Here is a 27,277-nt window from a genome sequence, read left to right as displayed (position 1 = left end):
CAGTATCATCACTCCTTCACTGGAATCACTGATTTATCATAAATGTATTATTGTTGTTAGAGTATTATTAATTGTCTCTAAACGTGATATATTTATCATTAAGAGAAGATTATAGATTCTTGCAGATGAAATCATGTATATGTTTGGTTCAATTTAGACAAAGTAGAAGAAAAGCAAAGGATGGTTGTTATTTTTATTTGATATATGACTTATACTTACAAATTATTTCAATGAAACAAAAAACATTTTTTTTACTTTTCGATGGACCTTTAGTTGTGTTAACAGAAACGCCTTATGGCTAAAAACGTGAAATTAGTACTTATATGAAAGATAAATTATTTCGTTATTATATCAAAACGAAAATAACATTTGTAAAGCAAACGTTTTCTTTTCTGTAATGTGTTTAGAAATATAATGCACCGCGGTACTAGAAATGATGCTGCTGTTATAAGATAGCCACGATTTATGATATGGTATAATTTGAATTATTATCCATGTAGGAAACTCATCTATATCAGAAAAAGTAATATTGTATCAATAAGATATATTTCTATCAGATATAAGCATATGTTATTGTGACTAATGTCATGCAATGAAAGATGGATTATTGCCTTTGTCTTGTACATAATTACTAGTCTGATTTTCAGGTTAAATGTCTACCATCAATACTTGTTCTTTCGTCGAAGGTTAAAGTTACTATATCTCAATTAAGTGTCTTGAAGTAACTACTGCTATATTTGTTCATGTCTGTCATCTAGATTATTGCTAGAACGGTGTTGAAGAAAGAAATATTGATTGATTATAAAAACAAATAGTCAATACATTTTGGCTATGACAATATTTTCACAGACGATTTAAACAGCTCAATGCTTTTAATCGATATATCATACTTTTCATCTGTTACAACTAAATGCAAAGTAAAGGATCGCATAAACTTTGTTAAGCCGTTACTGCCTCGAGCAACACTGGAATGGTTCGAATCACTGAAGACAGTATCTATGTAAAATTGTGATATTCTATTTCTATGCAAACTTTTACTTAATATATTCTACGACCCTAAAACAAACCCTTAATTTACCACTGTTAGGGCACCAACTACTTATTGCTTATAGTTTGACAATATATAAATTGCATTTTTGTACAATCATTTTGAAAGGTTGTTAACGAAGTTGCACAAGTAACTGGACACTTGTTTTAAGTCTGTCTTGAACTGACTACTTCATATGTTTTTTATTATTTTTATATTTATTTGACATATTTTACGTACCAGATGAAATTATTTTCATTTGTTATGTTATATTTGCTGAAAAATTATGTTCTTTGACTAAACGTCAAAATAGTTCAAAAAGAAAAAAAAATATCTGGATTTCACTTTGCAGAACATACACTTGCGTTATATTGATCATTTTAGCTTTAGTTTGATAAGTACTTGTAATTAAATGAATCGGCTATAGATATACATTTAAAAGAAGATATAAATTAAACCTAGTTCATAAAACTTTATACCGAACACGTATTAAAGTAGTAGTAGACATCTCAAAAGTTAAACCAATTATTGAACAATTTTTCAGCAACTAGCGTACTACCGAATCCAACAATGATTTCAGTATTGGAAATTGCTGTGCTGATATCAGCTTAGTGAAATAAATTTCTGAGCGGATGATGTTTTATCACTGTGGAAATGAAATGCGTTAGGAAATACGTACAATCTTAACTTTTGAAGAAAAGTAAGTGTATTTACTGTAATGTTTTATTAAAGATATCTGAATTTTTGACTTATAAATAAGTAGTTTTATTGTGTAGAGAACAGTGTTTATTTCAAAGTTGTTTGATTTATATTTCAAAAAGATAATCTGTTTGGGAATATAATGTAATACGATATTTTGCTTTGAAAAACTTCGATTTATTTCATATTTTTCCAATGTGTTATCACAGTTCAAAATATATGGATAATAATTTAATAATTATGATTTTCATTTGCACAGCATGTTAACAAAAGTGTTATGGTGTCAGATTAATTTAAAACTGAACTTCAGCTTTATCTTGATCAGTTGTAAAGCTCATTGTTAGCTATGTATTACATTTAATTTCGTCATACTTTTATTATTCATATTTATTTGTGTGTTACTTTATTCTCTGAGCAACTATTGCGTTAAAATTTAATTTTTACAAAGAGGCCTATTGTTAAATTACTAGATACAAGCTTATAAACTAGTCTGACAGTTCTTAATGTTACTTAACTTAATAGCAATAGAAAATAGCAATTAATTAATTTTGTCTAATATCAATACATTGACACTATGGATGATTAAGTTGACCCCTTAAAGAACACACCGGCACGGTCGAACTTTAAATGGCAGGCATTTTAGTTTAAAGTGACATGTTGCTCACTTTTTCATTGTCAAATTGTCTTTAATTGACTCTATATTTCAATAAACTGGTCGTTATAATGGTGATTGACCAACACATGATATTTGGAAATATTCAGGTTACAAAATAAATATACATAGATATATAAAACGACTGTCAGGCCCACTCTTTTTTATAAATATAAAGTTAAAAATACATTCCGATAGATAATTACATATATTTCACAGGGCATTGTGAGTTATTTAACGTTCATGTGTAGTAAATTATGAAATATTATGAAACTAAAAGAAATTATAAGAAAACTTTGACTTTCACATGTTCACTCTATATCGACTAATGGATTTGCATAATGCCACTTTACACTTTATCTGTTTTACTGTTTTATAAATGCATCATTATAAACATTTTAAACAAAATATAACGACTAGGTCTGAGTATGTTCATAAAAGTGAAGATAAAACCGCATCATCTCTCAGAATAGGACCAATGTCGATTTTCTCCAAGTCTATATTTTGTTTTTGACTTGAAAAAATTATGTTTTGCAGCTATCAAACATGATTTAAAAGATATGTTTTACAAATATCAGTTGATTAAGATAAAAAAGTTAAAGCTTTTGAAATAATTGCTAAAGAAAATAAAAGATGAATATATTTTGTGTTTGTTCCTGAAACAACTAATTCGTCTTCTGTCGTAATCATTCCCTGCAAAGCATGTTTATTAGAATTCCTGTTGTCGGAAATGTTTATATGGATATTTAGAAATAAACAATAAAGAATTTATACGCATCTGCTAGAAATGTCGGGTTTACATTTTAATCATCATGCTACATATGTCAGTATTAACCACATATGTGATTTCTTTAATATAAATACATGGTTATTCATCTTTGGTATGTTAAATTGTTTTGTCTAGTATTATTAAATGATTGTTCATTATGTTTTTCATTTGGTGTGTTTAAGTTGAATTTTAAGAATTCTATCAAATCTTAAATATTAGTCACGTGTTGTCGGTGTAACGATTTTTTCTGTGAAGCTGAGCTACAATGTTATTTGGACTATGATTTTCTTTATCAGATTCTCATTTATAGTTCTGTCTAGCATAATAGGATTTATTCATAAAAGGACATATAATGAGTGGCACACCTTTCACAGAAGTACATTGAGGATTATTTCTTGCTTTAATAATGATGGTTACCTATTTTATTAAACACAACCTTAGAACTTGTCATTATTGAACTTAAAAAAATCGTTTATTGTAAACGAGTGTTTCTTTCCAATTGTAAATCAGTCTACCTATCTCTTGACGAATTACTTATGTGGGGTAAATGGCTTCGATGGCAACATAATATGTACTATATAAACCTTAACACGGATTTAAACCGCTCAACAGTTATTCGTATCGTAGGTGTTAACTAATAATTATGTCAATTCTCGAAAAAAATGTAAAATGTCTCAGTTATTTTACTTACCTGATATTGTATAATTAACAGTATGCAATTTTCCGGAACAAAACATTGCTCTTCCATTTCAAGAAGGGATTTATCCGTTCTGTCATACATTTATGCATGCGTCATTCACTTTTAATGCATTTTATAACTATATTTGTTGCATGCAAACATTTGGAGTTCATTATTTATAAATTTCAAACAATATTATTTGCAACAAATGCATAGCTTTATGCATCTCAACTCTTACTTTCAAGTGCATTTTGACAACATTAATAGCAACGAACGCCATAAAAAATAAAACTAAAATTAAAGGGATTTTGATCAATCTTGGAAGGTATTATAACAAAATTGGTTGAAATGTACTTATGTTCCTGACTGAGATCTTAATCAATGCATTTGCGATGTGCTTTTTATTAGTGGTCACATGTTTTGACTAAATTATCATCAAACTTGGTCAAGATGCTTGTCTAGACAACTGTTTCGAGAAACTCGAACATTGGTCATCTCGGATTAAAAACTAGGTCACAGAAGCTAAAAATAGCAAACACCTTGTTTACACTCTAGTGGTCACATTTTTGACTCAATTGTCATCAAACTTGGTCAGGATGTTTGTCTAGGTCATTGCTCTGATGAGTTCGAACATGGGTCTTTTCTAATGAAATACAAGGTCACAGAATCTAAAAATAAAAAAAATCTTGTTAACACTCTAGTGGCTACCGTTTTGATCCAAATATCCTGGACATTGGTCTGAGAGTTTGTTTTGATGATTTCTAGGTCAATATCGCATATCGGTCACGTGGGGTCAAAAAAGTCACACGGCTCAAATATAATTCATGTAAACAGTCTATTGGTCACATTTTTGACTCACCTGTCATGGAACTTGGTCAGAATGCTTGTCTAGGTAATTGTTCGTATAAGTTTGATGTGTCAGATGAGCGATCTAGGGCCATCATTGTCCTCTTGTAGGAAGTTCTTTGATTCAATAAACAGAAATAGGCTTTGGAAAATATGTCGACAAAATGGTTTTAAAGGGAAAATGTATTCAGAAATGGTTAGTTTATATAGTTCTGTACAAGCTTGTGTTTGAACAAACAATGGTTTAACGGAGTAGTTTGAACGTCTTATAACAGGGCTGCCTAGCTTCCCCAATAGTTTTGTGTCATTTTTATAAATGAATTTGTAAAGGAAATAGAAATCTTCAGCTAAAGGGTAAACAGCTATATCCGGAGGTTACAGAAATATTGGCATTATTATTTGCAGATGATAAGCCCACACTTCAACCACTGTTAATGGACTCCAGAAATTGCTTGATTTGTAAAGGAAATGTGATGAAAATGTTGTCAAGATTAATCCCAACAAAACAAGGTTATATTTTTTTTTGAAAAGGGGAGGGGGATAAAGAATGCATTGAAAATGTTGTTTTTTATGATAACAGATTAAGAACTGTATCGAAGTTTTCATGTGTAGGAAACACTTTCACTTCCTTATATAAGCAAAGTATAAAAGCAAAATGAGTTTATTCAAAGATGTTATATTTTCGATCCTTGAAGATCGTTCAGGACGATATAATTGTTGTGTTTATATGTTTTGAGGTGTTTTTTGTTTCTTCTATTTGGACTTTTTCAACTTTGGTGGTTCCAGTACTCCCACCGTCTAATCACCCTTAGGATATGTTGCCTGCTTTTTAAATTTGTCTTTTGACGTTTTATCTGCGATAAGCAGACTTCATAACATCAGATCTCCTAACTTAATTCAATTTTATTTAGTTCCGCCCATTGTTTTCTCGTTTAGAGCACACGCAATTTTTTTAATTTGGTACCATACGCCGCTTTTCATTGAATGGTACTACTGTGTCAATTGAAGGTTCCATGATTACCGCCGTATGAACACATTCGGATGTTTTTTAATTCAAATTTTCACCATTTTCGTGCTACAATCATTTAACGTTGAATTCTGCTTAAGCCTGTGCTATGAGGCGTGGACGGTAACTTGCACTTTCCAATACCGTCCATGAACATGCTCAATCAAACCGAGCCCGCAACAATTTCAATTTTGCCGTGTTGGGATTTCTTTAGGGATTCTGATTTTTCTTTTGTCTTTCTTCTATATATTCTTAACAAATTGTATGGATAACTTCCAAATCATGTATTTTTCTATATATTTGATACAAAAATCAGTCCAATTTTGTTATATGGATGCGAGATATGGTGTGTTAGTGAGCAAAGATTCATGTAATCCATTCAAAATTATGCACGTAAAAGATATATGTGCCTTAGTCAAAAAGGGAAATTAACATAGCTATTTTTGAGGATTGTGGCAGACATCCGATATTTTTTACAACTGCTAAAAGAGTCATTTAATATTGATGTAGAATCTCAAAGGATGGATGTGCAAAGATATGTACAAAAGGCATACAATATGATATATTGTTTTGATTACTATGGCCAAAGAAATTGGGTTACATATGTTAAAAATTTACTTATGAGAAATGAGTTTGGGCAAATTTGGTTGCTCAGAGTGTAACCAATGAAAAAATATATTCCTTCAACAATTTCTCTTAGACTTAAGGATCAGTAACTTCAAACTCGGTTTTCTGATGTGAGAAATAGTTCTAAATTTTCAATGTATGTGAATTATAAGTTAACTTTTAAGCATAAAATATATTTTTATAGTGTTACAATAAATAAATTAAGAAATACATTGGGTAAATAAAGGACCTCTTCACATTTAGACTTCGAAATAGAAATAGGGTGTTAATCAAACACTGAAAATACACAGGGATATATGCAAACTTCGTAATACTAAAATTGAAACTGAATTCCATTTTGTTCTAAAATGCCCCAGAGGGATATATATTCCATCTAAGTTCAATTATTGATGTCATCTAAAAATGTAGATATCTTAACAAGATTGACTGTGTTTGCATACTGTGCTTTTTAAGAACGTAAACTGTTACTTAATGATATTGTTTAAATAAATAATTATTTATGTATATACATATTCTGGCCGGAATATATTATACATATATAAAACTTGGCACCATTGTGCACATAATCCAGTTTCCTTCTACCAAAATCAAGGACACATGTTTTTATTGTTTGTTTCATTTTTACACCTTTCCTCAACAGAATTTCCGTCGGGAATATGCGGGAAGTTTCCTAACCATCGTTCCTGGAGAGTTACACCAGTACCAGACTACCTTCCACCGTGCTAAACTACCAAAGCATCTCCCGGGGATCGAACCCACTAAAGGTCACATAGAGATGTCAAAGTTTTTGTATGGGTACAATTTAATCATCATTTATTGATGGATTGTAACACAAATGATAACTATTATGACAACAAGGTTGACACATGTAGTTTTGGTTAATATTTTCAAGGTCTTCTATAGATGATAAAATTCCAGATATTTTCCGAAATTGTCCAGAGCATATTTCTCATAATGCCCAAATCTCTATCAAAAGGTTTTGTGACAGGCGTATTTTGCGACATTGTTGCTCTTTTTTAATGAGTCATTTAAAATGTCGGAAAATATACTACTAAAACTGGTATGAAAGTTAAAAGAAAAGACTACAAGCGTCTTCTTTTGATATGTTTTGAACGTATTAAATTTTAATATCAGGAGAACCGCGGTGAGTATTACTTTGAAAAATGCTACTATCGCAGGGGTGCTAGATAAAAATGTCTTACACATCCTTTGTCGCGTGCTTTTATGAATGAATTGCATTCTCGCGTGACTTAGTTTGCTGTTATGAATAAAGTTGTAAATGCTTCCGTACTATTAAAGGGTATTTCAATAAAAATGTTATTTTTCATCATTATTCTTCGAGATTTGATATATATGTATTGTCCAACAACATTGACCTGGCACTCTTGCATTTGACGACGCTTTTACGCATAATTTTACAATTGCATAATGCCACAAAGAGAACCGTTGAAAGAAACTGTAATGAAATTATTAATATGAAAGGTGTAGTAAAACGATTCGATTTCAAATTCATACTTGCAAGCAAATTTAAGAGAACAAATCATTACATGGTGCTGGCAAGGAATCACATCAGAGACCATCAGATCGGTTTAACGACATCTATACCAATACACCACACCTCACTGGCGAGTGAAGGTAGCAAATATTTCGACAGATACTGGTCAGTGTTTCTTCAATTACCTTTCCGAAAGTATTTGAAGTGTCAGGTCAATATTGTATTCAATAACATTTAAGAAAATTAATAAAATGCATACTATCGTCACAGTCGGCAGAGCCTCGTTACCGACATAAACAGTTATTCTAAGGTTTGGCTAGATTTATCAGTAGGGTACATTAATATAGGGAGGGTAAGTGACTTTATTTCGTTAAAAGATACTCTCCCGTTTTCATGACTGAATATCATGAAAGTCGTGTAATGTATTTTTTGTCATTTCTCTTCTGTCATTCGTTTTAGTATACATGTACGCAGTTCTTTCGTTACATGTGACCTAGTCAGTATGACAATACCAAACCTGTGAACGTGCTAAAAAATCCTTTGACGTCATTTCTTTTTTTAAAACAAGTCCATCCTTGAATCCAGGATAGACCTGTCATAAACAACTGAGAAGAGGTGTGGAAGATCAACTTGACACAAACAATAGTGACTTTGTGTGTAAAATGAATTTATGTGGAAATTGATATATCAAGCAAATATGAAATGGTCATATCCTTAATCTTCTATTTCCAATTTGTTGTAAGCTAGCATGTATTTTAAATTAAATATAATCCAGTGTTATTGTCATGTTAATGGGAAAGGAGTTCGTCTAGTTTACTCAGAAAAACAAACATTCAATGTTAAACTCGCGGTAAAATTTAACATTAATATACCCAAGGCAATATTTGTTATTTTCGTTATCATATTGAGCATGTCTGATTAGTTTTAAATGCAAATTCTATTAAATTTAAAAGGCATTTGTTTCGTAAACCATGTTTCAAAAATGTCATCAATTAAGTCATTTATATCAGATAGGCTTAAGAATGGGATAGTGCATTGACTACTAAATGTCAATTAAGGTACGATTTTATTATCTGTGGCAAATAACATAAACGTACTGTTTAGTGCATAGCCACAACAAACTACTTGAACCAAGATGGGCATTCTCATGGGTACAGAAGATACAGAATATTTCAGCATACATTTTACCTTTTATATAAGTGCTTCCGTTTCGTGAATTTCAAAGGTGATAACCAATAAAATCCACCTTATTTTTTCCGAATTGTATTTTGTTGCAATTGTTCGCATTTTTGTTTAGTACTATATAAATTCATATCCAACAATGAAGATTTTATTGAACATTTTTAGTTTATGTAGACAACTAAGTCAAGAAAGGAAACCATAATTAAATTAAAAAATAATAATGTTAAAACATCTGCTGTTTATTGAAATTATATGTCAAACTGTATAAAAATAAATGTCGTTTTAACCCAAATAAAGACATTGATACCAAATCTTATCAGATATGATAAAGATTGTTTTTTGGGTGAAACTTGCTTGTTCTGCTATCGAGATTGGGTTTCTTTGAAAAGAAGCGTATTCATCTAAACCAATGAATAATAATGTAAAAAAATAGGTAACAGTTTTAGGCCATATGTTTGATCACATGACCTATGCCAAATTGCTCGGTCATTTTTTCTGATCCTAGCGCATCACGAATGGGCCTCACAACTGTCGTGCGACACCCGTGTCTTTGTTTCAAAAACCAATGTTCGCGTTTCAAAATACCTGTTCATTGAATGTTAACTTTCGTTTAGTAAAGTCATCATTACAGCGTTTATTTTTTATTTATTTTCTTTGTTTTTTATTAATTATTACTGTTGTTATTATCATTATTTTTATTATTATAATTATTATTATTATTATTTATATTATTATTATTATTATTATTATTATTATTATTATTATTATTATGATAATTATGATTATTATAAGTAGTAGTAGTATTAGTATTTAGTATTATCATTATTACTGTTGTTGATTTTTTGTACGGCATAATGGCGGACCAAAATTTGTTCATGAATTCCTACTGGAATGAGGACATTTCCATTATAGAAACAATCGTTATCCCGCACTATGCTTGTTGTTGTCTTAAATCGCAACATTTTAATAATGTCAAGTTGTACGTCAGCTGTATTTTGCACAATAAATCTTTGACGCAATTTCACACGTGCATTTTTTTATCAAGACACATGTCGCTTATAATATCTTTACAAATCATGCATTCGCTGCATGGTTCGAAAGTAAATTATAACAAATATTCAATTATTCTAAGCAATCTTCTGGCACACCATTTCTATCTATAGTATTTTGTCCGCTGAATTTGAAAAATCCGTGTTAAAGCAAAAGCAATATCTTCGTTCTCTTTTATCATTCGTTGAACAACGTTAAAACACCTCATGTTTTGAGTTTTGATATTACTGCGAACGTATCCATATCATTGTTTTTATTTTATTTTATAATAAACACAACGTACTGTTTCTTCAAATAACAGATTATTTGCAACACTGTGAAAGTGCAGCAGAAATTGTAACATTCAAATGGAGAAATAACTACTTATTAAAGCACTTGTGTGATTGTATTCTACAATCAGAGAAATTCTGCGTCACACAGTGCTTTAAATATTGGGTATTACTCTGCCTGAATTAACTTGACTTTTTCTGCCTGATACTGCCCATTTAGCGAACCGACACGACTGTGGAAACATGTTTAATTGATTTTGGAATAACAGTGGGAATTATACGCTTAGTTTAGTACTAGTTCATTTTCAATCAGTACCCTGCTATTTGTTTGGAGTAATAGGAAACATTAAAAAAGTAAGACTTGGTGTATTAAAAATTTTTATGTAGTATATATTAGATACCTTGTTAAAAAGCGTGCAAACAATAATGATATTATAGTAAACTATGATATAATATAAGAATATTATATGATTTTGGTTATTACGTTTCAGAATATTATTGATCATAACAGCTTTCAAAAGTAGCATGAAAACAACATTTATGTTAAGTTCTTTATGGTTAGATTGAATGAAGGAAGTTGAGCATAGATAGGCCATAATGCCTAACATTACAAATCTCAAAGAATGTTTTTGATGTTTGCATGCACGTTTCCAATTTTAAATGGATAAATTGGCTGATTTTCTTGTTCAATAATTTTATACCAGTTTTCTGGTTGAATATCAAAATGACATTTTGTAAATATTAAGAGGATATAATTTCGTTTGAGTGAAATATGGAATATATTTTCACGAAACATGATAAAATTCCACATGCATATAAATCACGTAAATTAATTATGTGGTGCAAAACATGTAAGATAATGTTGTATAAATCAATTTTAGATTTACTTTTGTTTTTTGACCGAATTTGAAAAAAAAGATGATTGCGCCATACAATTAAAAAAAATACTCAGATTTCTTTTACCCATTACTTTGTGTCGAAAGTATCTTAAATTGACATAAGCTTATATGAGTCGTGTTATGACATAATCAACATAGTGGGCTTGCTACAAGCATGGCTCCAGACCAGCTTGCGCCTCCGCGTGGTCTGATCAGGATCCATGATGTTCGCTATCAGTTTCTGTACGTGTTTTAGGGAACAGAATGGAACCTAATCAGACTGCGCATATGTAAACACTTCTAATTCTTGATATAGAATAAATGATTAAATCTGCAAAGTATGTTTTCTGTTTATAACATAATATTGTTTTATTCAACGAGTTCAATAAAATTAGTATTGAATCTACACAAATATACTATTATATTTATCACATATCGCAATTAGACATTGTTAAATGTTAAAAAGTTTTTTTTTTCATGGACGCGCCAATGGTGCATTGCTAACATAAGAGCACTTTAACGCTATGCATCTCTATCACGCAAATGACGTCACGTCAAAGTGTTATTACACTTGTGTAATAAAATTATTGAATGGCTTTATTACATTCCAGAGCCAGGAATTATGTGATGAAATAACATATTTAAGGCCTACAATGGAAATAAGAGATTTAGTTGAGTTATATAATTGATTTTGTTTTATTTTTCATACATATTATAAGTTCTGTTGCATTATCATGTATTGAATATGTTTAATTATGTAATTGCATACTTCAAACCAATTGTTCATGACCGCTGTAGGTTCATTCGAATCACGCTAATGTCTTTCATCTGAGGATACTTTACAGCTGCAACGTAAAACCTACCAAACCAATATAATTTAATATGTTTGGGTGGACAAACCCAACCCAATCAAACAATTGCACAAAAATACTGATATAATTATGACGCTGTTAAATATACAGAGGATAGTAAACGGGAGAATGCCTTTTTGTCTAATTTTTGGACAATAATTTATGACAGTCATAGAAAAATGTCAAATTCAAACTCATTTATTTTTCATTGGTAGATATTATTCATACAATGGTCAGGGTAAAGATAACTTAAATATACGATCATAAAGAGCCATTGACACGTTTAACAATAAATACAACGTGACTTATTAATGCCTAGGTCACAAATAAAACGGGCGCCGTCCGATTAAACGATTTTTATATAATCGGCAGATTTTTTGATGTCGTGGACGCTGGACGATTTCAAATCTAATACCTTGCGTGGTCATGAATGAAACAGTCGTCGGGCGATTTTTGTCGGGTGGATTTTACAGAAAGAATTGAACGGATCAGGCGGTCGCCGCCCGATGTCCGTACGGCGCCTGTGCGATTTAAAAGAGAATCGGACGGTTGCGCGCGGCCGCCGGGCGTCAATGACTTTTCATTTTATGACATCCTAGATAAATCAGCCAGTTGTAATTATGCCAGCAAAGAAGTCAGCTGCCAAAACGAAGGGGAAGGCCAAAGAGTTGGTCCGTGTTGTTGACAACGAGTCACCAACGGCCAGTATCGAGGCGGTAGAAGGCAAAAATCAATCAGACATTCGCATGGACGTTGAAGAAAAAATTCATGTTTACTAGTATTCAAAAGAAATTCACAAATATATTTTTGAGGCAATTACAACTTCTTCAAGCTGAAATTACAACACACACAAGCAGCCCGGTCGCCGGATGACAAAATGTTGACCGCCCGGTGCCTGTACATGAATCGTCCGGGTACCGGACGATAATCGTTTGACTACTTGTCTCTATTCAGGCACCGGGCGGGGCCCGGCCGATGTCCGCGCGGACGCCTTTTGAATCGGACGCTGTTTTAGTACAAGAAAAAATCGCCTGATCAATTGCAAAAAATCATCGCCCGGTCGCCGCCCGGCGACCGAGCGATGTCCGCTCGATGATATTTATACCCCAAAAATTATCGTCCGGCCGCCGTTAGCTTTAAAGTATTACTTTAAACTCGAAGGCGCCCGCCCGATGAGCAAAATTTTCAGCTGCTGCCGTCCGAAAGCCACTGCCACCGGACGGACGCCGGCCGATATTGCGATTATTTGGAGAAACAGACGCCGCCCGGCGGCATTTTCTTATTTGTGACCTAGGCTTAAATAAACTATATCACAACAGACAAGAACTTAACATGATAATGACAATTATATTTTTTGGTTTACTTATCTGCTTTTCTATTTCAGTTTTCATCGTCACACTGAGAACATGACAGGCGGAAACGTATCAGACAGCGATTACATGATGTCGAATAACGGGTCATTATTAGACAATAACAGTACAAATGTAACCTATACTTTTGAAGTACCAGAAAATATCATTGCTTCTGTAGAAAAAATTGTCGTTCCAACAATATGTTTTCTTGGTTTAATTGGGAATACAATGTCATTTATTGTATTTGCTCAAAAGTTTCTTCGATCGAAATCATGTAGCATATTTCTTGCTGTAAGAAGTCTTAGTGACAATGGATTTCTTATCATACTTTTAATTATGTGGTCCTCACACGTGTTTGATTTGAGACTTAGTCGAATCATTGGCCTTTGTCAAGGAACTATTTTCTTGACGTACGTTTTTGGATGTCTCTCTGTTTGGATGGTTGTGTTTGTAACAATAGAAAATTATATCAGGATATGTAAACCTTTTATGGTCAATACATTTTGTAAACCAACGAAAGCCAAATATGCTGTGATACTTGTGTGCATATTCTTATTGTGTTGTTATAATTTTCCCTTGTGGACAATGACAGAAGAATGTTTACCAAAGGTAAAGCACCACAACTTTCTGAAGATCATGGGGTATGTAGATAGCGTGCTTACATTAGTCATACCAACGGCTATAATGACATTTCTTTTATCTCGCATTGCTTTGTCATCGATATCGTCTTGCAAGAGGCGAAGGCGTCTTAGTTCCACATCTGCACAAAGAATCAGCGATCTTACGACAAAGGTTACGACAATGCTTCTTGCAGTAACGCTCATTTTCATTACTTTAAATCTTCCATTACATGTTGTAAAATTACGGCTTCTGGTAATATCATTCATTAAAGATAAAATAGATATATTTACACAACTTGATATAACAGTTCAATCTATTTCACAACTCATCTATTACTTGTCACTTTCTATCAATTTCATTGTGTACTATATCTTTGGTGGCACGTTCAGGAGGACATTTAAAAGCCTTTTCCGAAGCAAACAGAAAAATGTTTATGCTCAAACGGATTACAGTACTTTGCTTTCTTCAAAGACTCGAAGAATTGAGCATTTCTCAAAACCGATATCTGAGGACGGAAATTCAAATAACAATCTGTTAATACCCAATCAAGGTGACGACAAATCGTTAAGAAGAATTCAAAGTTCTGAAATGTAATGAATTTCTTAACAGTTCAGTGTCATTTTATTTTTTTAATTATTGTATTGCATTTATTGTAAATAAATGTGTTTTACTGAAACAGGATTAAACATAAACGAATAAATCTTTTTAAAGTGACGGTGATTTGAAATTGTGAATTGATGAAACGAATATTAGTTTATATTTTCAATAGATGACTAACTATTCTTGATATTTGAATATATATCGTTATCCTATACACATGTTTATCAAATATTGTTTTTAGCAATCAATTTCTCATCAAAATAAGTATTTCTTTAATAAAAGAAGCTTTGTATCAACATTGTGCTAAAATACTTATATAAAAGATGAGTGTGTGTGTCACTCATGTTTAATCATGCTTTACCATACAGCCAATTGATTATTTACCATACAACCCATTTGTACTTTGATGTGTTGAGAAGGTTACAGATAAATCAATAATAGTTACATTAAGAAAAAACACATATTCCACAGAAAGTCATATATCACATCTCTTTCAGTAAAAAGTAAAATTATACAGTGAAAAGAGAAAGGCATAATTTCCAAATAAAATTGGAGAACATTTGAATGTGTACAAATGGTAAATGCCATGTAATAAACAGAACACATGATTGTTTTGCATGTAAGATTCAATGGTCATAGGGCAGGGCTAACCGTGAGACAGGATGGACCGTACCAGGGCGGACCCTATGTTTGGACAGGGCTTACTATATTTTTAGACCTGGCGGACCATAACTTGAGATGTGGTGGAACGTGATTAAGTTGAAATTTAATATCGCTTTTTCATTTTTTTAAACGTGTGATATCAATGTCATTATGAACAAAAATATCGTATATTTAAGCAATTTCATATTGAACATATTACTTCGTTTATCGTTTATCATGTGCACACAACATAAGGCAGACTGAGAATTAATATTATTTATACTTGTATATACCTGTAGTATTATTAACATTTACTTATGCAATTATAAGTCTCGCGGTCCGCCCTGTCCGTAATTCTATTCAATAATACTTTACTCGGGCTATTATATTTTTAATAAAATTGCTTCTGTGTTCTGTGTTGGATACGTTTTGATATTTCATGCAAAAAAAAGAAGAATACAAATACAAGAAGAAAAAAACAACAAATAAACAAATACCCTCTGTTTTAAGAAAACGATATAACCATTATTATCATACCAATGCAACGTTACGTACCCGGTGTACAAACATGTCTTAAAATCGCATTAATGTTTCAATTGTCTAAGAATGCTTGACATTGGGCTGCTAAAAATCAATTTATAACATTTTCTTGGCACAAGTGTTATACAATGAATTTTAAAATAATTTGAAAACAAGCGATGTTTTACGCACACTGTCAAAGCTGGTGCCTCCATGCATGGTAAAACGATGGGTTAAAATGCTACATCTATAATTGTCTGTTTAGCGCTGCATAGTTGTTAAAACAGAAGTTAAAGGGAAATAATTACAATACGGAAATTCCATTACGTACTTAGTAATAATCTTATGCTGTGCTTCAACGGGTGCACTTAGGGAAATACTGTAGGGTAAGCTTAATGACACCACGAGTCCTATAAAAATAAAAGAACAGTGCAGACTCGTTTGTATCGTTTTATTAAGATGCCTTGGACAATATCTTAAGCGCATCCTGATTTACAAGTATGAACTTTTTATAAGCAAAGTATCAGCAATGAAGCGCCAAAGTAAAGGAAAGACATAAACTTTCAATTAATTAATTGACGAAGACGTTTGAGAACTATTCCTTGTGATCTTTAAAAAATGTTTCCTTAAAAATTATAAAATGTAAGTTATATTGTACATTTTTAAGAAGATAATTCAAAGAGCAGAAAGATTACTTTGGTACACACACATTTAATGTTGAATTTCCTAAACGGTTTGCGAAATATCGCAAAAGTTCGTGGTGTTGCAGCAGCAATAAGTCGCTTCACACTGCTGTATAAGCTTAAGTTTATTATTACTGTTCATCACTTGCATACGTAGATCAGCAAACATTTACGCTTCATTTGGCGACTATGCAAAAAAGAAAATATGTGGTGAATAAAGCAAAAACTTAAAAAGCAAGATTTGTTCCTGGAATATGATATATGCGAATGTTTTAAAATAATGTACTTGTTTGTCTATGTGAACGTTGGTGCGTGCGTGAATGTGTTTATTTATTTATTCATATATTTTTAGAACTCGCAAAATAAATTGTATCAGTAAATTTTATCATTTTGCAAATTGACCACTTTCCCTCATTGAATGGTTGGATTATGAGTACGAGGGATGATCAAAAATTAACCGGACTTTGTAAATGATTCTTTACCTGTTAAATGAATTTACATAAAAATACACGGAAAATAAATCAGAATCTATCCCCTGAATGATACAAAAAATACCAACAAGAAATATAAATAAAGAAAAAAGTTATTCTATTATTGGCATGTATATGTAAAGCAATGCGGCGCACGGTATAACTTTGAAATTGACGTTAACGACGTCAAAAGCGTATTTTCCTTAACGGAGCAACATTTTACTCATTCACGGAGTAGGCAAATACGTGGTACAGTCATGTTGTTGATGCGCTGCCTATATATATTTCTGTACAAGTGGATATCATATTATATTGTAAAATAATGGATGATGATAAGAACTCCTGTAATGACGCAAACTTCCGTTCTTTCCTTCTGTAACTTAATTGTTGGAAAATCGCACATGCAATAAACTATATTATGTATTACAAATAATGTAAAATAATGTTGCTAAATGATAATGTATCATACATAAGAAAATATAAAAGAATAATACAACTATGAACAAACTTGTCATTATTTTAAAATAAATAAAACACCTAGCCGATTTTGAACACTGACTGTCTAATTGTTGACACAATTTCTCCATAAAACTACTGCGTAAAATAAGAAAATAATTGATACAATTGTAAACCAAGAATACAATACATATAATTAATGCATTAACTATTATCATTTTAGAATCCTTAGAGTTGACTGCACCGTCCCGTAGCTACTGTCGAACATCATTGGCAATGTCCGCAGTCAATCGGCTGTCATTTCTCAACGTCTTGGCGATTGACATCACCAACGTCCTTGAAAATTTCTTTTTTCTCTCTCTCCCTTACTTGTTTTCTATTTCTCTATTACCCTTTTGGAACTTTTCCCTTGATAGCCATAATCTTTTTCTACGTTTTTAAACAGTTTCTCGCCTTTCTTTTGACATTTTTGTCTTATTGATCGATTTTCGAGACATTCCGACGACATTGCTTTAACGGGATTATTTTATTAGCATGTGACGTTTGAATTGTTGTTGCCAATATAAATATGGTTTAAATGAAGTCATTTTTACCGACAACGTCAAATATATGGTTCATGAAGTTTTGGCGTATTTTGAAATCTAAATGTGCCATATTGTTAAATATACGCAGCTTAAAGCGCCTGTTGTAAAGGCGAATTTACGCACTGCGCCGGGTGTGCGTTACCATGGTTTTTGAATTCGCTGTTACGGACAAGCTATTTACGTTATCAGATTAGATATAGTATCAGTTTACAGGTATTGTTTTCCGATTAAGTGTGATATATAAAAATACTTATTAGGTTGAAACTTTTTCAATAGGCAGTCACAGTCCGGTTTATTTTTGATCATCCCTCGTACGTCTTAGATGTATATATTTTTTTCGAATGTGTTTATTTAAATCATTGTTTGTGGAATAAAAATATATTTTACTTTGTTATTGTTATTTAATGTTTTTGTTACAATTTGTTTGTTGAAGTAAATATCACAAAATACAGTGTAAAATAACATTATAAATAAATTATATTTCAAATCAGTGGATTATGTCAGTGCATATTGTATAGATTCACTTTCATTTGTGTTTGAAATAAGACGAGGCGTGTATGTATATTTCCTTGATAAACAAGTTAACATATATATTTCTTCTGCGGTTCACTCACACTAGGGTCCGCCTCTGTTGTTGGTTAATCAGAGGCGGTTATTAAAAGCAGTCACTTGCTAATAGAATTATATTCATATAAAACAACAGCATGTTCCACCTTATTAAATAGGGACATCAATGTAGTTCACTGCCTTCAGTCAGGATGTCCTTACTGAATTGAAAAGTCTAATAATGTATAATCTAAAATAGCCTCAGGGCCAAAGGCCATTTAATAAATTGAATTATTTCCAAATCTGAAACTTACACCAGAGCAAGAATATAGTCTCTCCTTAACAAAAATATCAATCTTACAACATTTTGCTTTCACAACGCCTCAGAATCCAAAATGGCGTCGAATATGGAAGCCGATTTTATACAAATTAGGTTTTATTTTATTTTGGTAGATTAAATAGTAAATATTGTGACATTTTTGGTAAAAAGGTGTTAACACATTTACGAAATAATCAGGATCTCATTAAATTACAATGAAATATTTACATGTAGCTAGTCAGGTTTATGTCTTAAAAATGTCAAATAAAAAACGAAAAATATTCCAAGTAGCAACTCAAATTCTAATATTGATTTGTTTTACTTAAATACTATGTGGTGCGTTTTAAGTTGTTGCAATAAAAGATGTAAGGACTAACATAATGTGTAAGTTTTAGATAAGTATGTATGAAATGGTGATATAATCGTATATCAGCAAAGACGCACTGCATATATCAATTAGATTAGATCATAAAAACTGAAGCCACAAAAGAATAAATTTATTACTTGTTTAGTACATTAACCTAATAAGATTTTTTTTATAATTATATTCATATTTAGCAAACAAACAAACTGTTACGACACCCACATCTCCAGCTTAAACATGTTATAAAACAACTAATAATTAATATTCCTTAAAGTTTCTTTTAAGAGTACACAAAATGTAGGACGTTTTAATTATAATTGTATAACAATGGCTGGTCTCTTGGAAGTAAATAAAATGATACTTCTTTTATGAGAATATAATAGGATGATTTTGTTTAAATTGCGACATTACCCTGCTACCCAATAAAGATGTCTTACTCGTTAAATTGTTTGACTTAATCTAAAAAATGTAGTTAATCAACCATATACATTGATAGATTTTAAGACTTAGTACATCCCATGAATACTATTTCATTTTCTTTATAATAATGATATTTTTAATGGTAATGTTTTTATAAAAATAATGAATTTATTAGTCATTATAGCTTTTGAAGGATAGTGCAAACATATAAAATAGATGTTCAAATTCTAGAAGATTCTTCAGGTGCTATTTTAAAGCATTTCAAGTAATTAGACACTCATACGCGGGACCTCGAGTTTTAGTCTCATCAGAAAGACTGGTAAAGCAGTTTTATTTGGCCAGCCCGGTAATTCACACAAGTATCACGCTCTAACGGATGGAGCTATATGAAACACGTTAAACAAATCAAAACCCAAGGGTTTTGTCTATCCTACTTGATTAATTAAATACTTTTGTTTCGGACATAAACGAACCTCCTGAGAATATTCGTTTAGAACGTTATCAGTAATAATGACAATAACATTTATAGAAATCAAACGTTAAGATGTTATGACATGAATAGTGTTATATATTGTTCAAATCTCAGACACCTGTTTAGCATGCTAGTAAATAGAATATAAAATTGTTTGACACGTGCTCACTTGCAACCGTTTCAGCTTTATAAAAGTATTTCTAAGTCAAGATAGAAAACAAATCAGAATAAACGATGTCACTGACCTTGCAGAAACTAAGCTGAACCAATTCCAGCTCCAAAAACACTTACTGGCGGATTACCGTAAACCATACTTATTTATCACTGTACCTTATATTGTCAAGCTTAGTTTATGTTATTAATTGCGTACATGACACGATTATCATAAATACTATGTAGATAGCGTCACTTCATTATGGAAAGGGATGTTTGAGAATGTGGACCACCATTTCAGGTTAACGTCGCACAAACACTGATTAGAATCTTATCGCGACTTTAAAGCTTCATTGATTAAGTTCTGGTGCCCCTACGCACATTTTTTCAATCACGAACGGGCACCTGGGTAGAACCACAGACATAACGTAAAGTAGGAAAACGTTATCAACAAGGAAAGGCGGCATTACATGAACATCCCTAAACACAGGACCAATGGTAAAGAGCCCAGTATGAAACCAAACGACAGGTCACGCGGGGAGAAAACTTTAATTTGCAAGCATATGTCGTTTCTGTAGCACAAAGTATTGTTAACTAAAACTCAGCAATTAATATTTACAAATTTAATATACAGCTTCAGACAGAAAATTCTGTGTTCATTCACACAGTGACGGAGTGTTGAAAATTATCATATAAAGAATGCATATTATCAAGAACATTGTGCATGGCAGAAAGAGAGTTGAGTGAATTGTAACAGGAATGCCATTTCTGAACCATCTTAATTCTTTACTCGATTCTAAAAATATGAAAATCGTGAATTTACTTCTCAAATAAATATACACTGTTTACATGAAATACAGAAGCTTTTGCAAAACAATAAACTGTAACTTATACCATAATACTTATTCCAAATCCTTAAAACACATAAAACAAATCATAGATACAATTAATCTCTATTGAAAATACTTTTCAAATCCCGAAAATAATAATAATAATAATTTTAATAATAATAATAATAATAATGTTATTGTTACTGGAATCAACCAAACGATATTTAAAACACGAAAAGATGTCCCTGAGACTGTATTATAAGTAGTCTATCTACTTAGTATTTGCTATTTGATTGTTATTGTGTGTATGTGTGCATGTGCGTGTGTGTGCGTGTTTATTGATTTATGTTGTTGCTTTTTGCTTTTATATTTTATCATGTGTTCATGCTGTTATCAAGTCCCGGGACAATATGTTACATTGTATTTACTTTGTAAATGGTGTCACAGGTCTTTAGGAGCGTTTAGTTGTAGTCACTGTAGCATTGAAGCTTCAACAATGCTTAGAATTTAAAGCATAAGCATTTTCTTTCCCACAAAGTTGAAGAACAGTCTCACACATTAAACGCTAACTACAGTTATGAAGCACATGTTGTATTTTTGTGTTTTATTTATTTACTTTTTATTGTTTTTATAAATTAAATCTTATTTATTTATTCATTTATATTTCTTTACTATTTTATTTTTATATTAGTATTTATTCATTTTTATTAATTTATTAATTTATTTATTTACTTATTTTGTTGTGCTTGTAAGGAGCTCCCATTTCTGAATTAAAACTAACGGACACTGTTCCTATTGATATAGTAACCTTTATTGAATCACCGCTGTAAAACCTCCTTTCCAGGCAAGTTATATTACCATTTAATGAATGGATAGAATAACAAGTTACTGCTTCGAGATATAACTGAAATGAATCAATGATTGAAAGACATGGCTTCATGTATATATAATTTGTTAAAATTCATATTACCAAATTAGTACTTATCGAGCTTCAATTATGGAGTCTTCAATGTAACAAGTTAGTACAATTCCATTAAAACGATCAATACATAAAGCAATGATTAAATTACCCGAGCTTTGAAACAGATACTGTAATAAATTTCGTTTTCTGTTTTCTATATGAACGATTTTTCAAAAGGACGCTAATAATCATTCCCTATGAAACAACGGAACAGATGTGTTGTTGCAAACATAACTCATTTTCCTGTGTTGCTGTTTATTTTCAACGGTTCAATATATACTATTTTATTTTAAGAGAACAAACACTTTCAAAATGGATCATGTAACGCGATGCAAGACAAGACAATTATAAAAATGCATTCTTTCATCTCAATGTGATTCTATTTTGATTTTATTCCTTTATGACAGCTTTAATTCTTAAATATTATTGGTGAATTGAATGCAATGCAAATAAATAAAATTTATTATATTCTAAAATTTAATATGATGTCAAATGATTTTGTAAGTAAACTGTCAACATTTGGGAATATATCTTTGATTGTTTGTTTTTTTCCCTATAAAATCATACACACAAACAAAACATATATATATATATAGCTGCCGTAATGCACGATTTAGTTTGTTTTAATTACATCTTCAAGTTTATAGTCGTTTCGTTAACGGTTGCTAATGCTGAGACAATTCTCATCATCAAATTTAAATAAAAAGTAGCTCAATTTCTTCAACATAGGGGTATTTTTGTTCAAATAATTAATAAATTATGCCAATTTATCGTTGCAAAACATAACGCATTAGAGAAACCATTAATGTTTTGTGTCACCTACAAAAGGAAACCAAACTTTGTTTTTGATACATGCAAAGTGTAGGAATTTTCAACTTAAAATAAATAAATGAATGAATAAATAAATAAATAAAAAAAGTAATAAAATAAAAAACAAATCTAGAGTCAACCGTTTAAACACTATGTATTTATGTAACACGGTCGAGGATTAGTCATTGCATTAGTTTTGAGGTTCATCTGAACTGAAATGGATGGAAAACAGCCAAAGGTGACCCCTATAGGCCTGCTCATTTTTGGCAGCAATTTGATTTTCCACTATATTAACATATAAAGTGTATTAATTTACGGGGAAAAAAACACATCCTGGAGCCAACCATTCAAATATCGTCTCTGTGATTCCGTTGCGGAACAGCGATTGCATAATTGTAATGGTTCTTCTTTCAGTAATATAATACCTAGCACTCTAACTTCAAACCACTTGCCCCTCACCGCTGTGGGTTCGAATCCCGACAGGGACTTTGCATTCTTTCATTGTGAGGAAGCTATCCAGCTAGCTTACAGAACGTCGGTGGTTCTATGCAGGTGCCCGTTCGTGCCTGAAACAATGCACGAAAGGGCACCTGAGGTCTTCGACCACCGGTAAAGCTGGAACGTCGCGATATGACTTATACTGTGTCGATGTGACGTAAAACCCAAAACAAACAAATAAAACAAATGATTTCTTATTAATTCAATAACAAATGATTGCTTATCATAAGCGAGTGTTATATTATAAACTGAGATCAACTACATGGTAATTAAAATGTGCAGTCGTCCATTTATTATTTGCAATTGTATTTCACTGACATGCTTGTCTTGTACTGGTTCACTTTTGGTTTCAGTTGTATTGTTAATTGTTACGTCAATGATGTCCGATTTGGGTTGCAGTTAAATAATAATTGAAATAAATAACAAAAAGTTACGTTTTCTGCCACGTGTACTTGTAAAATATCAATCGATCTTTAATCTTTTTGTGTTGCCAAAATTCACAAATATGTTATAGATAAATGAAAAAGGCCTCGACAGGAGGCATATTTCATTGTAAATATATTAATATGTGTATAGATCTTGCAAAAACCATTTAAACTATTTAAACATAAAAAATGTTTACGTTTTATTTTTAAACATCCTGCATCAACCAAGAAAGTACCAGTATCATGGTTTTGATTGAGATATGTTGAACAACACCATCAATTTTGGAAAGAAAACGTTTTTTTTTTACTTCACACCCAAAAACTTGATTTAAGTATTTCTAAAATCATAAATTTTACAATTCAAGTAATAAGCCTCAAGATTTGTTTCACTAAATCACTTGGGTTATAAGAACCTGTATAAAACATTAGAATTTCAATGGAATGATACCACAGTTATAATCATTTCGTCTTTGAAAAGGTTACTGAAAGCACTCTTTGATATGTCGAAAACAAATCGCACACATTATTTATTTGGAAATTTATTATTAAGTAATAATTAAACAGACTAAAGTATAATTGTGTTACTGCAATTATTTCCGAGATTAAAATTTCAAATTACTTTCATGTCAACGAAAAACAAATCCTTAAATTCAATTAAATCAAAGAATTTGAACGTTTGTGGTCTTTTATGCACATGCACATGATAAAAGTGCCAATGATTTACCTTTATTGCATTTGTTTTACTACATGTACTTAAGGGAAATTTTCTATCAAAAAATTTATAAAAAACGTACAAATTACAAGAAAGGTTAAAGTAATAAATCGTGATAATTACTATTTTAGTGCATTATTTGATGTCTTCTTGAAATTTATATTCATATCATATCCACTAATTTGCACACTCTTGGCTTAATCGCGTCATATTAAAATAGCTATAAGTTAGTTGTCTCGTAGTCAGGATAGTTCAACTGACGAAGATGAAATATAACCATATACTAAGAATGTTCATAGAAAAATAATTGTCATTTGTCGATTGACTTCGCTATAAATAAAATCTAATTAACTTTTTTTTTTTTTTTTTTTTTTTTTGAGGCCCTTAAATGGTAACCCCGTTTATTTTGAACACAGATAAATACATACATACAAACATACATACATACAAAGACATACATATATATAAACAAACAAAACAAACACACAAGGTACATTAAAAAATAGAAGCCTGTGATTAATTTATAATCTCACTTAACTTTTCAATATATAGTTTTGTAGCCTGTAGTCTAATGAATAAAACTGTTTCTAGTCATATTGTGTTTAAAATAATAATAACACATAATCAATAACACAATGTCCACACTCACATATTAATCATGGTATGCAGAAATGAAAATATATTTCAAACTGTCCCACTTTTTGTCAAAAATATCTACTTTGTTAATATTTTTTTGTGTTTCTCTCTCAATTTGGTATTTGTACTTAATATAATGCTTAGCAGCCTCTATAGTCGGTCTTTTAAAATTCATTTTACAAAAATATATATACTTCTTGACAAATAAAAGCAAAAGATTAGTTTCATTATCAACATTTTGTATTTTCTAAAAGAAATTCTATTCTTGTCAAATGTAAATGAGTATTTTCAAAAAGACCATGAATCATATCAAAAACAACTTCACAGTCCCAAAAAAGGTGTTCCAAGCTTTCAGAAAATTTGTTGCAAAAACTGCAGTTTGGATTTTCTTTGTATTGTATCTTATACAAAAGTTCGTTTGTGCCAAGTATTCTGTGTACAATTCTGTATTGAAACCATTGTAAATTCGTGTTTTTAGTGGTTTCAAAAATAAGTGAAAAAATGTATTCCATTCTTTATCTTCAAAATTAGTATTAAGTTTTTGTTCCCATTTAAGTTTACAAACAGCTGTACTGTTATTTGATTTTAATATATTATGCATAGGTTGTGAACCCTTTTCATTTTTTAATATCTGAGAGAGCATTGGTGGAATATAAGGTCTTGAAACATATTGTAAACTACTAATAGAAAAACCAACACTTTTAAGATATTTAACTACTGCGTTACATATGCCTTGAAAATGCAAAAAATTAGCACTCAAATTATAAATTTTATTGAATTCATGGATCTCATATAAATCCCCATTCATGTTAAACAAGTCACCTATACACTGGACACCAGCATTAAACCATGACTTTAAAAATATACCTTTTTTACCAATCAATATATCTGGGTTGTAAAATAATGGATATTCCAACACTTTATCGGAACATTTTTTTTTGTTTTACATAATTGAACAAAAGCATTTAAAGTATCTTTCCAAAATAAGTTTTTACAGGATTTTGCTATGGTTTCTGGGTAATGAGAGCCACAATTTAATAATTTATCTATATCTATTAGATTAGAAACAATATCTAGCCATTTTCCGTTGCTAGTAATGATTCGTCTTATCCAAGTAGTTTTTAATGCAGATATAAATGCATTTAAATCTATCATGTCGAGACCTCCATCTTTTTTATTTTTTATCAAAACGTCTTTTTTAACTTTGCACGGACCTTGCCATATAAAATCAAAGAATAAAGTTTCTATTTGTTGAATATAAGATTTTGGAGGATTAGGCAAAGAAACAAACAAGTGATTAAAGAGCGACAGTACAAGAGTTTTAATGACAATTATTCTTCCAATTGGTGTAATTATTCTTCTCTTCCACATTTTAAAAATATTTTCTGCTTTTGCAATTTTAGATTTGTAGTTTAAATCTATCATTTTTGACAAATCTACATGAAACTTAAAGCCAAGCATGTCAAAATTTTGCTGATTCCAAGATAATTTCCATTTTGTTTTTATACTATTTGCACTAAATTTTTCTTTTCCAATCCAGACGACTTTTGTTTTGTCAAAATTAACTTTCAAACCAGAAATAAAAGTAAAAGTGGACAATGTGTCTAAGGTTTCATTTAAAGAAGAGGCCGAACCATCTAGAATAATTGAAGTATCATCTGCGAATTGAGATAGCTTATGTTCTACCAAATTCATTTTAATTCCTTTAATATTGTTATTTGACCTAATTTTCTGCGAAAGTATTTCAGCACATAAAATAAAAATATAACAACTTAACGGATCACCTTGCCGGCACCCACGCTGAATGCTAAAGAACTTTGATAAAAATCCATTTTGACATATTGCTGAAATCCCATCTTTATAGAAAATGTTAAACCATCTTTTGATGTCATCTACAAAATTAAAAAGTGACAACGTTTTTTCTACAAAAACCCAAGACAAAGAATCAAAAGCCTTTTCGAAATCGATAAGGAGTAAAAGCCCAGAAATGTTATTCTCCTCTGTATATTGCATTATATCATAAATTAGTCTTACATTTTCTCCTATAAATCTGCCCTTTATAAATCCTGTTTGGTCAGTGTTAATAAGTTTGTCTAAAAATATTTTTATTCTATTCGCTATGCATCCAGAACCAATTTTATAAATTGTATTAAGCAGTGTTATCGGTCGTTAAT

At 31.0% G+C, this 27,277-nt stretch overlaps 1 protein-coding gene across 2 annotated transcripts; it reads left to right on the top strand.

Moving 5' to 3' along the window:
* The first annotated feature begins 1,577 nt into the window (after positions 1 to 1,577).
* On the top strand, positions 1,578 to 14,846 carry LOC132747637 (FMRFamide peptide receptor frpr-18-like). 2 transcript variants are annotated; one of them, XM_060737072.1, is made up of 2 exons: positions 1,578 to 1,727; positions 13,415 to 14,846. In XM_060737072.1, the coding sequence occupies exon 2, from the start codon at positions 13,437 to 13,439 to the stop codon at positions 14,595 to 14,597; it is 1,161 nt and encodes a 386-aa protein (XP_060593055.1). In that variant the 5' UTR covers positions 1,578 to 1,727; positions 13,415 to 13,436; the 3' UTR covers positions 14,598 to 14,846. The 2 variants fall into 2 exon arrangements, with proteins under 2 accessions (XP_060593055.1, XP_060593057.1); XM_060737074.1 differs by lacking the exon at positions 1,578 to 1,727 and adding an exon at positions 10,527 to 10,655.
* The last annotated feature ends 12,431 nt before the right edge of the window (positions 14,847 to 27,277 follow it).

The sequence above is a fragment of the Ruditapes philippinarum genome, unplaced genomic scaffold, assembly GCF_026571515.1.
Source record: "Ruditapes philippinarum isolate M1 unplaced genomic scaffold, ASM2657151v2 ctg2853_1_1_1_1, whole genome shotgun sequence".
Taxonomy (NCBI): Eukaryota; Metazoa; Mollusca; class Bivalvia; order Venerida; family Veneridae; genus Ruditapes; species Ruditapes philippinarum.
The sequence above is the reverse complement of the archived record's forward strand: the minus strand, read 5'-3'. Positions and strand labels throughout refer to the sequence as shown.